Source organism: Gracilinanus agilis, chromosome 3 (genome assembly GCF_016433145.1).
Source record: "Gracilinanus agilis isolate LMUSP501 chromosome 3, AgileGrace, whole genome shotgun sequence".
Lineage (NCBI taxonomy): Eukaryota > Metazoa > Chordata > Mammalia > Didelphimorphia > Didelphidae > Gracilinanus > Gracilinanus agilis.
Window position 1 is genome coordinate 129,576,353 of NC_058132.1, and position 16,800 is coordinate 129,593,152.

General features: G+C 34.2%; 1 protein-coding gene across 4 annotated transcripts in view; it reads left to right on the top strand.

Annotated features, from left to right (window-relative positions):
* SPART (spartin) overlaps positions 1-16,800 on the top strand; it is a 43,920-nt gene that overhangs the window by 20,132 nt on the left and 6,988 nt on the right. For 3 of the 4 annotated variants that reach the window (XM_044668258.1, XM_044668257.1, XM_044668259.1), the window contains 4 exons: positions 7,021-7,144; positions 10,105-10,299; positions 11,037-11,195; positions 11,305-11,395. In XM_044668258.1, the coding sequence (XP_044524193.1) occupies positions 7,021-7,144; positions 10,105-10,299; positions 11,037-11,195; positions 11,305-11,395 (569 nt within the window). Of the gene's footprint in view, positions 1-7,020; positions 7,145-10,104; positions 10,300-11,036; positions 11,196-11,304; positions 11,396-12,628; positions 12,672-16,800 lie in introns of all 4 variants that reach the window. The other variant, XM_044668260.1, reaches the window with a different exon arrangement.

Here is a 16,800-nt window from a genome sequence, read left to right on the forward strand (position 1 = left end):
TTCTCTCTCATAATTTAACATGGTAGAAATGTATCGTGAAGCATTGGTACAAACATAAAAAAAGCATAGTGAAGTGGGTAGATAAATGACCTTAGAGAAAAGAAAAACCTTATATCAAGTACTGTTCTGAAATATATATATGACCCTGGGCATTTCACTTGGTTCTCAGGGTTCTAAACAATTTTTTAAAACCATAAAGAAACCAAACTATATTGATAGAGGGAGTTTCCTCATGTGAGTGTTCTCTATACCAATGAAATCATATTCTAGTCTCTATCCCTATATAAAAACAATATCTGTTCCCCAAAGGATAGAAATAGTCAATTTTAAAATTCAGATAATTATATAACAGTTTTTGAATTAATGTAAGATAACATAATAACTATATGATTAAATGTTTCAGATCATTAAAAATTAAAAAAACACACAAATTAAAACACTTGTTCGGCACCATGTCACACTCATCTGATTAGCAAAATTGACAAGTGAAGAGTTCTAGGGGAAGACAAAACATATTAACACTGGTGGATGAGCTTGGTGGAGCTATGGATTAGTTCAACCATTTTGGAAAACAATTTGGAACTAGACCCTAAAAGGTTCTTCAATCCCTTTTTAACCTAGCAATATCACTACAAGGCTTATATCCTGAAGAAATAGAGAACTTAAAGGTTCAAAAAGTATTTATAACAATACCTTTTTGTTTTAGCAAACTAAGACAGTAGGCGCTCATCAATTTAAAATGACTGACCAAATCATGGCATGTGAATAGTATTGTGCTAGATGAAATGATAAATATGATGAATTCAGAGAAACTTGGAAAAATGAGCAGAACCAGTAGAACAATTTATGAAATGACCACAGTAATGTGAAGGAAAAATGACTGAAAAACTTCAGAACTGTGACAAATGATGACTTTAAAAGACTGATGACAAAAAAATGTGCCTTCTATCTTTTACTAGAGAAGTGATGAGTTAGAGGTAAAAAAAGGTGGGAAATAAGGAAAAGCATTGGTTCGTCTAACAAGGGAGAACAAGTTTTCCCTAGAAAGCATGTTGAGAGGTCCAAATGAACAAGATAATACCAAAATATTTATAGGTAGAGTAGAAACTCTTTACACTTTATACTTTAGTACTATATGTAGTATATAAAGAAGTTTAAGTGGCACTTGATAGTTACAGAGAAAGAATTTTTCAAGTTAATTAAAATATTTTCCCATGGTTATATGATTCATGTACAGAGAATTAATTTGACAAAATATTGATAAAAGAAATTTAAACTGAAGGTGATGAAATTATTGAGGGGTAAAAGTAGATTCATTTTTAATATATCTTAGGAAAATTTCTAAAGAATAAAAGATCACAGATGACATTACCAAAAAAAGGCTTGAAAAGGTACCAGAGGTTATGAGCTATGTTTTTTCAAATTTCTTAAGTCTTTAGGAATATGGTATATATACACAGCAAGATTGTTCTTGATGAAAATATGAAAAGAGAACAAAAGATTTTCACAGTTTTTGATTACAGATTATATCTTCAGTATTACATAATTGACTGAAATGTACAGAAAACTAAAAACTTCACTGTTTATTGATTTTAACATAGTTCAATTCTACAAGATAAAACTTTAATAGCTCTCCCTCAATAAGATATTGACCATGTTTATATAAATATCATAAAACATTCCTTGATGGTTGCTATACCAGAAATGTTTCACTTTTTCCCTAATTATCACTATCAGGCATGAAGAAGAGATGTATGCTTGAAGGCGTGTTTATATAGGACATCTTCTATGATAGTTGTAGAGACTCAGTAGGATAGGGATTCTACATTGATGTAATATTGAACACTTTAATGGCTCTTAACCTTTTTGTAGGTCTAATGAAGCCTTTGAAAAAATCCTATATCAAACTAAAATAAAATAAGGAAATCAATTATATTGAAATAGTTATGAAAAAAATGTTTTAGAGTTCATGAACTTGAGGCATAGATTCATTATGTTAATGGATTGTGTCAGTAAAATCATTCTCAAATACAGAATTATAAAATGTGAGAGTGGGAACAGAACTTATTGGCCATCTTGTCCAATCCATACCATAAAGCCTCCTTAAAAGATAGTTGCCTAGAAATTCATCTAGGAAAAGTCAAGAAGAATGTGCCTTCCAAATTATAAAATGATGAATAGCTCATTAAACTAACCCATCAGCCTACATACCAATGGATAGGTAATGAAGAATGACAATGTTGGACCCAGAGTCAAGTAAGAGAAGACTATGTTAGAGTATTTTTTTTAAAAAGTGTATAGGCCTTTGGCATTCCCAGGATGATCCCAAAATACAAGCACATCTTTCTAACATTAATTTTTTTCTTTTGTTAGGAGTAAGAGTTTTATTACAATGTCTTAGTCTAGTAAAATAAACAAATTAAAGTTCTAGGTAAGACAATTTGTCATCCAATTTAACATACAAAAAATGTTCATTATGGAGGGAGCATCACACAATCCCTTTTCTATTTCCCCCATGGACCTATTTTTTTTTACATTTTTAAACCCTTAACTTCTGTGTATTAGCTCCTAGGTGGAAGAGTGGTAAGGGTGGGCAGTGGGGGTCAAGTGACTTGCCCAGGATCACACAGCTGGGAAGTGTCTGAGGCTGGATTTGAACCTAGGACCTCTCATCTCTAGGCCTGACTCAATCCACTGAGCTACCCAACAGCCCCCCACCCCCCACCCCCGTGGACCTATTTTTGCCCATTAAGGATAATTTTTCTATAATTTATCTAACATAAATCTTAAGAATTCTTGTTTTCCAAAAATTTGTAATACCAGAAATTACTCTTAAAATCAACACAAAAAGTAATTGAAAATTATTGTAATATAACCACTTTCTTGTGGGTATAAAAGAAAGTATTGTGTATATTAACCTTTATCAAAGGATCATTAATACTGTCCAGTGTATTTACCAAGAAGGGCAGCTAGATGGTACAAAGGATAAAATGCAGGGCGTACAGTCAGGAAAACTCACTCTTTGACCCTGGGGCAAGTCACTAAACTCTGTTTGCCTCAAATTCCTCATCTGTAAAATAAGCTAGAAAATGAAATGGCAAAGTACTCCAGAAACTTTGCAAGAAAACTCTAAATGAGATCATGAAGAGCTGGGCACAACTGAAAATGACTGAACAACAGTTAATTTTAGGCAGTTGGGTGGTACACAGAATCAGGAAGGTCTGAATTCAAATATAGCCTTAGACATTTACTAACTATGTGATCCTGGGCAAGTCACTTAACCTTATTTTTTTCAGTTTCCTCATCTATAAAAAGATATGAAGAAGGAAATGGCAAACCACTCTAGTATCTTTTAAATCTCCAAAAGGGGTCACAAAGAGTTTAAACACAACTGAAAAATGACTAAACAACAACAAGCTTACCATGAGTTTTGCTGTTCTTTGATATCTTCCTTTGTATCATTGAGGTCAGTCAAAATTGCATTTATCCAATTGACAGTACTATATGATTCAAGATCAGGAAGCACCATGAATTCCACAGAATTATAGATGATCCAAAGGGTAGTGAAGAAATGAATGAAGGATTTAAGTAAATTGCAGCATATTATCAATAACGACTTGCTTTTAAGAAATAACATGAGATAGTCATTCAAGGAAACAAGATAGGAATGGATGACAAGAAATGGAGTTAGAATGAGAATTGACATTAAGTGTTTTATTTTTATCCAAAAAATATAAAAGAGCCAGAATAGACTTTAATTCATTAGGTAGACGTTCTCTTAAGGATTTATGAAAGGATGTGGACAAGCATCACCCAAGATGACAACTTATGGATGAATTAGTCTTTGTGTAGAGGAAGCTGCCACACTGATAAAATCACAAATCCACTGAAGAAAATAGAAGTGTCAAAGGATTTGAATTGCATAATTAACTTCAAACTAAGAATCAAGTCTTTGAAAATGGATTAGCATGAGTTCAGTGTAGTTCACAGTTTTGCAAGTCATTTGATTTATAATTAGTTATACCTAAGAAACTAAGTAAATTTCTTGGTTACTTCAGGTTTGTTTGACCTGTAACAACCCGATTACAAAATATTTTGGGCTCTTTAATTTTAGAAAAATGAACTGTCGGGAGCACTTAAGAGAAATTAGAATCTCAAGCAGATATTTTTATCTAGACCCCATCAAAAGATCAATACAAACTGGCAGAGCCATGTATTGACCTTTTCTCCCTATCAAGATCAAGACCAGAATGGGATATCTAATATAAAAATCTGAGATTCCTCTTTTAATTCCTTTCATAATTCACACCTTTCTTTAAAATGCAATATAGTCTTATTGAAAAAGCTTTGGGTTCTCAGTAATACAGCAGGAGAGGGGTTAACATAGTTTCCCTTTGACCAAGAATGCAGCTGCTTGGTACAGCCAAGGTCGGACCCTTATCAGGGGCATTTTGCCCAGAATTAAAGTAAAATAATGAGGCTCAAAAATATTGTTTAACACCATCAAGGCTGAGACATTCAGGGGCTTTCCGGCCTAACAAAATGTCCCAGACTTCACTTAATGATAACACATATAGTTGATAGTTTAGCATAGGTTTTTATCTACACCTGGAGGCTTCTAAGGCTTTTGTTTTGACTATAGTAAAAATACTGCTCTCTGTAATTGTGGGAAACTTTCTTGGGCTTTTGGGGGAAGGTGATCTTTAACTTTCTATATAATAAACTGGTGACTCCACTGTACCTCGGAGCACTTTGAGCTAACAAGCTGTGCTTCCAATCTGTTTTGTTCTTTATATCCGACAACCACCCTAGGCCACTCAGATAAGTCTCTGGTTATAGAGCAGGATCTCTATAATGAACCACAAATTTTTAATGGTGCCTTTAAAAATAGGGTAGGATCAGAGTGTGATAGATGGGTGGTCAGTTAGTAAAAATTTATTAAGCACCCACTATATGCTTGTGACCAGGCAGGTACTGTGATAAGCACCGGGGATACAAGTAGAAAAAAAAAAAAGAAAATAGTTCATACCCTCAAGGAACTCACAATCTAATGGGGAAGACATTTGTTATATTCATAATCTGGGAAGTGATGGATGCCACCTTGAATGACAGGGAAGGCAGTTGAAAGACACGGAATGTTCCCAGGTACCGTGTTTATAACACAATACACACAAAGACACACTGAAAAGGGAATAGAAGTGGAAAGAAAAAGGTGACTTTTGCAGAGGCATAGTGGAGAAGTCATAAAAGTTGCAAAAAGTCACACAGATAGTTGTGAAATGACATATCTGGCTCTCTCCTTTAAACGGTACTTTGGAAGTCATGTCTCAGCCTGCCATTCAGAGCAGCTGAGGGCAGTGATGAGGTGTGAGCACCAAAACAGACTTGATCTTGTGGGATGATGAGGTGTTCCCAATGATGCTCTTCCAGAACATGGCTGTCAAGTTCCAAAGTAAAGAAACCAGTGGGAAATAAATTGTTTAGTTAGTTTGGGTTATAAAAGACAAATATTAAAGCTTTGGTCTAAATAATCACTGAAGTATTATTCAAATGAATATTTTTGTTGGTAAAAACAATTCTTTTTCAATATTCTTCCTGAAATTTTAAAGAAGTCTTAAAATTTCTTTTTTTTTGGATTGAAGGATTTTATTTTAAAGAAAGGAAATACTTTCCTCTTCTCCCTTCATTGGAATAGAAAAATACTAGCTCTTTTGTAGGACAGTTTTAGTGCTACTGTATCTCAAATAACTAATAAATAGATAGTATTAATGGTCCCTGATTTGACAAGAGACTTAATAACCTTCTTGTTTTCTCAAGTTAAATTCTCTATTATATCCATAGAATACCATTCAAAAGTTAAGCTTTTTGGCATCTTCAGAGTTTTTTTAAATTAGCAATCAGAAATAATTACTAAGGGTTGTTTTTTTTCAAAGTGTTTGTTGAATGTTGATGTATGTTGTCGGGGGTCAGCAATCTGGCTAATTTGGCCTATACGACTGTAGATGGCCAACTGCAGATTCAGATAATACAGATATGCTTTAATTCATTTTGCTTCAGGCCTTTGCTATGTTGTGGCACTCATTTCAAAATCATGGAATTTGGCTTTTTTTAAAAGTTTTTATAAAATAATTTTACTTTAGGCAATTAATTGACCTATAGTTAAATCCTTATTTCTGTGAATATAAGAATAAAGTAGCTACAACATATAATTACCTTTATATCTTGGTGACATTTTTTTCTCTTTCAAATTTGCCTTCTTATCTATAGTTGTTTAATTTTATCATTAGTTTGAGGTTTTCGCACTAGCTGGACTTAAAAATAGTGGCTTGATGCCTATAAACCTCATTATCCTGCAAAATCACATCAACTCTGAGACTCCCTGTCCTTTGGGCCCTTCCCTACAGAGGGCTGTGCTCCTATGGACTTTATCATGCCCCATCCAAGTACTCTCTGCTCTTTTCATCTCCTATCTATGTCTTATCTTCTCCAAGAGATTGTAAGCTTCTTGAAGACTGAGATCTTCTTTGCCTTCCTACCACTTAGCATAGCCTGTCATATATGTTTAATAACATTTATTGATTATAGCACTGTATGTATTCATGTTTAAGTTTAAATGTGATACCTGTTCAAATATACTGCATTCATTTGAAGCAGGTAAATAAGGTTTATTGTTATGAATAATGCTGCTATAAATAGGTTTATATATTATAGATGAACCGTTTTTTAAATGTGACACTTCAGGATAGAACTCAAGTATTAGAATAATTGAGACATTGATTCTGCAACTTTCACTATATGATAGTATATTCCTTATCAAAAAGATCTCTGCCCCTAGTATTTCTGTTTCTCCATAGCCTGACAGTATTGAATGTAGTGTTTCTAATTATTGTTGACAGTACCATGTTGGTATAAGGTACATAGGAATTGCTTTTAATTTTCATTTCTCTGAATATTAGAGAACTTGAACAATTTTTCATATGGTTAATTATTTCCTTTCTTCAAATATGTTCTTATCTTTAGGTTTCAGATATTTCAAATGAAGAAATTAATCTGAGTCAGGTTGTACCCTTTCAACCAGCTCCTGAAGAAAATGTGAGCGTGTTACCTGAGTGGAGTGAGAAAGTATCTCAGAATATTTTATCAGGTACTAGGATAATGCTATTTAATTACCTTTTCTCAATCATTTGGAAAAATATATGGGGGTGCCAAAGAAGCACTGCTTTTAAATGACATTTGTTAGAAACATAAAGCTTTCCTGATGGGATAATAAAGGATCAACATACAAAAACATAACAATAAAAAGTTCTAGCTAAAATTATTTTCTGATATAAAAAATATCTCCAATTTAATGTTCTTCTAAGCCTGTACTATTGGTAGACTCCCTTACTTCCTTTGAATCTCAGCTTAAACACTATTTCCTGCATGACACTAATTTTCCCAATTAGTACCTCCCTCCTCCTTACCCTTTTGTCTCCTCTAAAAAAATTATCTTCCCTCCATACTCCCAAATATCCTGAACCAGATTGCAATATAATTGGAAAATCTTTAACAAAATCAAATATAATAGAACATAGATAAGCAGAGTAAGGACTAGGCAATGAGGGTTAAGTGACTTGCCCAGGGTCACACAGGTAGGAAGTGTCTGAGGCCAGATTTGAAAGTAGGACCTCCTGTCTCTGGGCCTGGCTCTCAATCCACTGAGCCACCCAGCTGCCCACCTAATTTTTTTGAATAGCTAGTTTGCTTAAAAACAATGTGAAATTTACAGATTCCTTTTCAGATACTTGGGCAATTTTATCCAATGAACAACTTTAAACTTCCCTCAAAGGCAAATTATTTCTATAGTTCATGAATAACAAATACAATGCTTAGATAAGGTCCAGCAGATCTCCTACACACATTTTCTCTTCTTAAAAGGAATAGAAAGCACTTCCATATGAATTTTGGTGGAGACAAATCCATCCAATTCCTGTCACCAAATTAAACTGGTGGAAATACACACTCACCCATATGGGCCTCACTTTCACAATCCCTGCACATTGATCACTAGAAATTATAAAGAAAAGGATAATAACAAAAACATACACTGATAAGACTTAGCACAACTTAGCCCATGGAAAAAATCCCTTAAGAGACTGAACTTACCTCATCTCAGAGTAGCTGGGATCTTTAATGAGGAAGAATCAGAAAACAAAGAGCCCCCTTAAGAGAAAAGCTCCTGAGTGCCCCCAGAACATTTTTCCCCAAGGGATCTCAGTCTTCTGGATCCTTTCTTCACTCTCATTAGATCACCAAATTGTAAAAAATAAAGAAATTTCTGTGTCCTCAATTTTATGATTTAATGATCTCATTTGTTGCTATTAAGTTCAGTCTGATCCTTCTTGGCCCCATTTGGGGTTTTTTTTTGGCAAAGATACTAGTTCACCATTTCCTTCTCTAGCTTATTTTAACAGAAGAGAAACTAACAAGCAAACAGAGTTAAGTGTCTTGCCTAGGGTCATCATTGAATCTGAGGCCAGTCTTCCTAATTCCAGGCCTGGTGCTTTAACCACTGCACCACCTTCTTGCCCCAGTGATCTTAAAGAGCTACATAAATATCATTTATTTTTAGAAACTAATGATCAGAACCAGAGCAGTAAAAAATTTTAAGGTGTGCTTATCCTGCTTAAGAAAACCAGAAAGATATATTTTAGAAAATACTGCATTTTTTAACTATTAAAATCTTTTTTGATATTTAAAAGGTTAATATTTTCAGATCTGAAAGCTTTTGCCATTTGTAATGATTCATTGTATAAAAGTTCCAGAGAAGGGAAGTTTTGCTCATATTTAATAGATTTTTAGACCTGAAAGAGAACCCTAGCTAATTCAACCTACTTATTTTACAAGTCAAAGAAACTGAGATCTAAAATGACCAAAATTATCAATCAGGAGGACTTAACTTGTTTTTTTCTTTTGCACAAACTGAGAATGAAGCTATTTTCTTCCTTCTGCTCCATTCTGTGACTTTTAAAAATGTTTCATCAAACTTTTTCTTTCCCTTTTGAAAATCTCTATTGCCATATTCCTTCTCCCCAAGTTATAAAACCGTCTTGTGACAAATAACTAAGCAAAACAAAATCACACATTAGTCATGTCTGAAAACTTGTGTCTTAACTGTATTCCTATCTGTTCATAACCTCTCTACTAAGATGTGTGGAGGCTAGTGCCTGATTCAGAGTCAGGAAAAAGAGTATAAATCCTGCCTCAAGTGCTTACTAGTTGTGTGACCTTGGGCAGGTTACTTAACTTACCTTCAGTTCTTCATTTTTAATTAGTTATTTATTTTTAAACCCTTACCTTTCATCTTAGAATCAATACTGTGTATTGGTTCCAAGAAAGAAGAGTGTTTAAAGGCTTAGGCTTTTTGTCTAAAATCCTTTTCTCTTTTTTAAAATCTCTTTAGGACACAGACCTAATAGTCTCACAGGATTATTTTGAGACAACATATGTCAAATGCTTTGCAAACCTTAAAGCACTATGTATAAATGTTAGTTAATTGTTATTATGAATCATACTTTTTAACAAAGAATAAAATGAGAGGATAAAGCAGTACATCAAAACTTACAAAAACATCTGCCATGTCCAATGGTAAATGCATCATCCTACACCTATAGCCTCCAAACTGCCAAAAAAGGAAGGAAGTATATTTTTTTGATTCTGGCTTGGAAACAAGTTGGGCCCCAAAACAATATTTGGTTTTCATTTTGGTTTTTATCATTTCATTTATTTAAAATTTTTCAAAATTATTTCTCCTTAATCATTAGTTTTACTGCCAACTAAATCTCTATCCATCTTTGTTTTCTCTTTGTGTAGAAGAACCTGGCCCTAACCTTTTCCTGATCAGTAGCTTAGCTGAGTATTGTAAAAAATAAAATAGATATTAACTTATTTCCATAACCTTTGCAGATCTGACTCTTTTCTGTTATAGTCTGATCTGTTACAAATAATAATAACCCTATCCCTTTTCCAGCTTTTTAGTAGATACTAAACAATATGGGCTATTTTCCACATTTTTAAGAATAGTTTTAACATACATACAATGTATTCTTTTTTCCTTTTTATAAGGTGCATCTTGGCTGAGTTGGGGTTTAGTTAAAGGAGCTGAATATACTGGAAAGGCAATCCATAAAGGAGCTTCTAAACTTCGAGAGCATATTGAACCTGAGGAAAAGCCACTTCAAGTTAGTCCAGCAGTGTCCAAGGGACTTCATATAGCAAAGCAGGCCACAGGAGGAGCAGTGAAAGTCAGTCAGTTCCTGGGTAATTATTATTCTCTTATCTCCCTTTTTTCAATTTTAGAAATCTTCATCATTCAAAAGCATTTCTACAGTGGTTGATTTCATTGATGAACATTTGGGATGAAGCAACTTAAATAGTGGTATTGAGGAAATAGGAAGTATATCTATCTCTTGAAAATATTTTCTTATGTTTGCTGTTTTAAATGTGTATGGCTTCTGATAGCTATATAGTTAAAATCCTCCAACCTAAATTTTTTTTAGTACAATAAGTACTTACTTGCAATAACCCAGTGCCAGATCCCAGGGACACAGAGACAAAATGAAAAATAGTCCCTGCTCTCAAGGAGCTTATATTTTATTGGACTTTTATTTTAATGGAATCCTAGTAAAATCATTTTGGGGCATTCATTATGGCATTTTTCTGATATTTTTCATATTTTATTTTTAAATTATTAAGCACAAAGAAATGTTACTTCATAGTATGCTTAAGTTAATGTTTTGGAAACACTTAAACTCCTGCTGGTGCTCTATAGCAATGAAAAATAAGAATGATTGTTTTTTAAACAAAGCTATAAAAGTATACTAAAGAAGCAATATTATAAATATTAATAGACACTTCAAAAGTTTCAAACTATATAAGTCATTTTAACCAGTATTCGTCTACCATTTGTTTTTCAAGTAAGAAGTACAGCCATGCATAATTGTTTAGTTTTCAAATCCTTAATGTGGCCTTCTAAATATTTATTTTGTACACATTAGTGGAAGGAGTATGTTCCATAGCAAACTGTGTTGGAAAAGGATTAGCCCCACATGTCAAGAAACATGGTAGCAGATTCGTTCCAGAGTCTCTTAAAAAAGACAAAGATGGGAAATCCACTTTGGATGGTGCCATGGTTGTAGCAGCAAGTGGTGTTCAAGGTAACTAAGAGATGCATTTATATTTAAGCTAGGAAATTTATATATTAAGCTAGAAGAGCAGTCTGTTTAATTGCGACTAATCATATTTATTTAAAAATAATTCTTTTAGGTTTTTCTACTGTATGGCAAGGATTAGAATGTGCAGCTAAATGCATAGCTACAAAAGTTACTTCAGAAACGGTACATACAGTTAAACACAAGTAAGTTTAATTTTTATTTTATCAATAACAGAAATATTCAGTTAACTTTATATCATTCATAAAAATTTTGAATTAAAGTAACTTTCTAGCTATTTTTCTTAAGTATTGGACCATATGCAGTCTTATTTTCTACTAATATAAATTACTTTCTCAAACAGCAGGGGGAGGTAATACCTTATTCTGATGAGAAAAAACTGTATAAACTAATTTTTCTGAGCCTTAGTTTGTTCATCTGTAAAATATGAAGGTTGGCCTAGATGATTTCTAGGTCTTTCCAAAACTGTCATTCGGTAATTTGAATATCTTTAACTTTACCTGCGTGAATTGTAAAACCAGCCTCACAAAATGTTGCCCCGTAATTGTCATTTCAAATAGCTACCATTATTATAACTAAATCCCATCCTTGTTACAAATTCAACTGTCCTAATTAGTATTACATGTATTTAGTACCCCATATCTCACTTTCATCTCTTTTGCATAGACTTATTCCTCCTCTACCTGGAATGCACTCCTTCTTCATTCTCTGCCTCTTAGAATTTGTAGCTTTCTTCTGGGTTCAGTTTATGATCCCCTTTTATAGGTAGCCTTTCCTGATCTTATTTTCTCTTTTTTTTAATTTTTGACAGCACTATTGCTAGCTCTCTTCTCTCCCCCAAACCCTGTACCATCACCACCTCATGAAAAAATAAAAACATATTCAGTAGTGACTGTAAAACCATATTTGCATGGCTAATAAGAAAATATGTTTTGCATATACTTCACATATATAATGGGTATCATACTACTTGCCTTTTCAATGGGTAGGGGAAGATCTAGAGGGAGGGAAATAATTTGAAACTCAAAACAAAAAAATGAGCATTAAAACAATTGCATAAAGAGAAAATAAAGTATAGGCTTTTTTATGTGACTTACAGTTTTCTAGTCAGCCAACAATCAAGATTACCTTTTACTTTTGACATAAATGTGACTAAAAAAGTCACCTACATTAAAGGAACCTTTCAGCACTTTTATAGTTTTGATTATAGTATAGGACTGTGTTTGATAGTTATGCAGGTTTATGATGTTATTGTGATTATGATGTTAATCATTTGTTTGCTTTGATGATTTTTACTTGTCTAGTACTCAGCTCTATTAATTCATTAATTGTAACAATGACTATAGCAATTTTTCAGAGAATGATATGAATGACTAGTTTACTCTCTCAGTTACAGTAATATTTTTGTCTTATTTTAGATATAGGAACTTGAAGATCTACAGCAACTATGAAAAGCAATAAGTAACTTAAACCTGGCACTGTTAATTGCAATACAATATCTGTAAAATAATTAACCTCAGTCTTCTTTATAACTTCTAAATTTCTCTGTCAGGCTTCTTTTATTCCACTTAAATCCTTTAAAGAATGGAGCCAGCCAATTTTTTCCACTCAGTAAGATTTCATGCTAGCAAAAAAAATTTCATGAAGTATAAATTTAGTGAAAAATACCTTTCTGTAAGAAGTGTAGTACTATTTGATTGATTAATAAATTTAGTTAAGATTCTCTTAAAGTTGTGATTGAATATTATCTGAGCTACTATAGTATGACCGTGATGGAAAATGTGCTAGAATCCATGCTATATGAAAATCAGATAAAGGAACTAATAAAGACTTAGGAAACAGATGTGATAGCTGCCTTGTTTCAAGTATTTGAAGGGCTGACTTGTGAAATTTGTTCTGTTTAGTACCAGAAGCCAGAATTAGGAGCAATAGGTAGTTTCAGAGAAACAGATTTTGGCTCAATTGAAAAAAAAAATCCTAACAAAAAGCTATATCACAGTGATAGTGAACCTATGGCACAGGTGCCAAAAATGGCATGCTCTCTGTGGGCATGTAGCCACCCTCCCAGAGTTGGTTACTAGAAAGGCAGAGGAACTCCGGAGGAGCTGCTCTCCTCCCCCTTTCCATGTGCCTGATGATATTTTTATCACATCCCCACCTCTCTGCCCAGCAGTCCAATGGGAACGCACATGGGATAAGGTGGGCAGCTCATAGGCAGCAGAGCTGGAAGGGAGCAGCGTTCTTGGGCCACTTCCCTCTTTTACAGTCACTGAGGACATTCCTTACTTCCCCCACCCCTCCACCCAGCAGCCCAATGGGAGCGCTTCCTCCCTCCCCTGTGTGGGGCAAGGAATTTGGGGGTGGGCAGGGCAAGCCTGGCACTTGGGGGAGGGGCATAGCACATAGTCTCTTGGTTGGGGTGGAGAAGTGGGTGTGGCACTTTGTCTGGGGGGGTAAAATGGGGGTGGGACCTAGCACTCCATCTCTAAAAGTTTTGCCATCACTGTTATACCACAATAGATTGCCTTGAGTGGTGATGAGTCCTCTATCACTAAAAATATTTAAGCAGTGATATTTTCAAATGGATACTTGAATAAGATAAGGGACCAAACTAAACGACCTCTGAGATTATGTAATATTTTTCTAGTGCAGTCTTTATTATGAAACATATGGTAATAAGATCAATACCATATAGATTGAGAAAGATATAGTCAAATTATAGAACACATTTAATTAAGTGTTCAGATACATCTTTGCCATTGAAGGATTCTTTCAAATATTCTTTACCTATTATACAGTGATATCACACAATAAATGATCACCACTTTGTCAGATAAGTAAACTGAATTGCCTTTGCTAAATTGGGAAGTTGTAGTGGGGTAAACAAGAGTCTACCCCTATTATCATTATATTATAAATTAGAGATTCTTTATATACTTCCTATTTTCCACCTGTACTTATTCTAAATTGCTCAAGAAATTTCTTTCTGAGGTTGAAGACTCACTGTCAGTATTTGCAAGGGATAGAGAAATTATGTGCGGGGGAAAGAAGGTCTCTACCAATCTAGACTCAGATAATATCATACTTAGAAGTGGCTTTGTCAAAAGGAAGAAGAAAGAAAACTGTAGAGTCATAAAATCTTTGAGGTATTCTAGTGCAACTCCTATTAATGCAGAAAGCCTAGTTGATCATGTAATCTCTGGTTGAACATTTATAGTGACAAAGAATTCCAAATTTGAGGCAGCATGCTTCATTGTTAGAAAGTTCTTCCTTTATATAGTCCCATATTCTGCCTCCCAGTGTCTTCTGTCTTCTGGATCCAGTTAGACTATTTACTTCTTCTTCCACTTGACAATCCTTTAGATGTTTGAAGGCATCTGCCTTGTTCTCCCTATTGCTTTTTCTTCTCTTGGCTAACTATCCTTAACCACTACAACAGATCAGTTTTTGATTTAATTAAACTGGACAAACATTAAATGCCATTCATGGATAGGGTACTATATTGGATGTAGGGAAATATAAAGATCACTAGACAGTCTTGAAACTTGCAATATAGTGGAATAAGGTGTGAACATGGTACTATAAAATAGAACATCATTGTAGGGGAAGAACAGTGTGGGTAAAGAATGACTAGAGATTTATTATTTGTGTGATATGAATTCTGACCCTTTAGTCAGTCTGTTCTGGAAATGTTCTTGGATAATTAGCTTCTGAATTACCTTCTCTTCTACCAATGACATGGGTAAAGGTAATGTTGAACAGGACAGGTCCAAGAACAGTGCTTAGAGACCTCCTTCTAGGTTAACAACACTGTATCTATTGTCACACTTTTGGTGGCAGCTATTCCATTTGCATATTTTTCTACACATTTTTGACTGCAAGGATAAATTTAATTAAACCAACATTTATTGCATCTTCTTTGTGTGAAGTATTATGTACAATATAAAAAGATGAAAAAGTAAAAAATCATGACTTCTCAAACAGCATAAAATGTAAATAGGAGATAAGACATGTAGACAAACTATTATAAATTAGAGCTTGGTGTAGTGTATAAGAACAGTTTTAACAGAGGATGCTAGATTCATTTAGCAAGGTAAAGGGCCCAGAAAAGAAGGCTTAACTAAACTTAAAAGGAAAAGAAGAATTTCAGTAGGCAGATATGAGTGTCTATCCAGGCATTGTGCCTGTGCCAGTGCAGTTATGAGTAGATACTAGGAAAAGGCAAATAGTCCAGGGTGGTTACATGACATAGTATAGCATGAAATGGGGTTGGAGTAGAAAAGTCAAGAATAGCAGATTTAGAGCTTTATATTTTATCCTGTAAGCAGTGGGGAGCCAAGATATCATGACAACCTGGATAATTGTGTCAGCGTGAATGGGGAAGAGAAGGTAGATATCATATAGGTAGGACTATTAGGATTTGAAAACTAAGTAGACAAATGGAAAGGAAGTATCAAAATTTACTTAAGGATAGCTGGTGCTATCAAAAGTACTGAGAAAGTTAGAAGAGGTGGATTATGAGATCAGTTTTAGGCAAGTTAAGCTTACAATGCCAGTGGGAATTGACCATAATAACTTAAAGCTTTTAAAAGAGTTAAATGCAGCATAATGGACAAAGAGCTGGTCTTAAAGTCAGGAAGATGTGGGTTCAAAACCTCTCTCTGAAAAAAACTGACTTAAACTCAATGTGCTCAGGCCAGTCTCTAAGACTTTAAGGTAGAGTATAAGTGGTGATTTGCATTGGGAGACAGACTTCCTCACTGAGAACTCCCTATGCTGATGAATTCATGGGTTTAGCTAAAAGAAAAGTCTGCAAAATGTTTTCTACCTATTATCTCATTTACCTCTCACAACAACCTTATGAGGAAGCTGCCATTTGTAATTAGTATCATGCCCACTTTGGAGATGAAGAAATCAAGTCAGAGAAGTCTAGTGCTCAATTATCCTTTGTCACATAGCTGGCAATTTTCAGAAGCAGGATGTGAAGCCAGATTTTCTTGAGTTTTTCCTAGTGCTGCCTCTGGAGCAGGCCAGTAGCCAGCTATGGGATATGGAATTCCATCTTGGTAAGTAGTCAGCCTGAGATAAAGAAATGAAATTTGTTTTGAAAAATGAAGTTTGGAGGGAAATAGATGAGATCACAGAGAGACACAATATAGAAGTAAAGGGAGAAAGGGTTTAGAAGAGTAACTTAGGGAACACTCATGCTTGGATGGCAGGAAGAAGAGAAACCAATGCAGAACAAGACTTAACCATTGAAAAGTGGAATAACTGAAAAATCAACACTACAAAAGCCATTTGAGGAAAGAATATCCAGAAAACAGTCAGCAATGTCAAATTCTGCATGAAATTTGAAGAACTACTCATTGCCTTGCCTAAATAAATTTGTAAACATGCCTACAGTCTCTTCATTTGCCAGTCTAAAAATCCTATGCAAAAAAAGCAGTATCTTTAATTTGCTATGCATGATCTTATCTTCATGGATTCATGCTTACTCTTAATTATCACATTGTTTTTAAGCACTTTAAAACCATCTACTTAATTTATTCCAGAATTCTGTCAGGGATGTATAGTTAGAATTTGCTTCCCA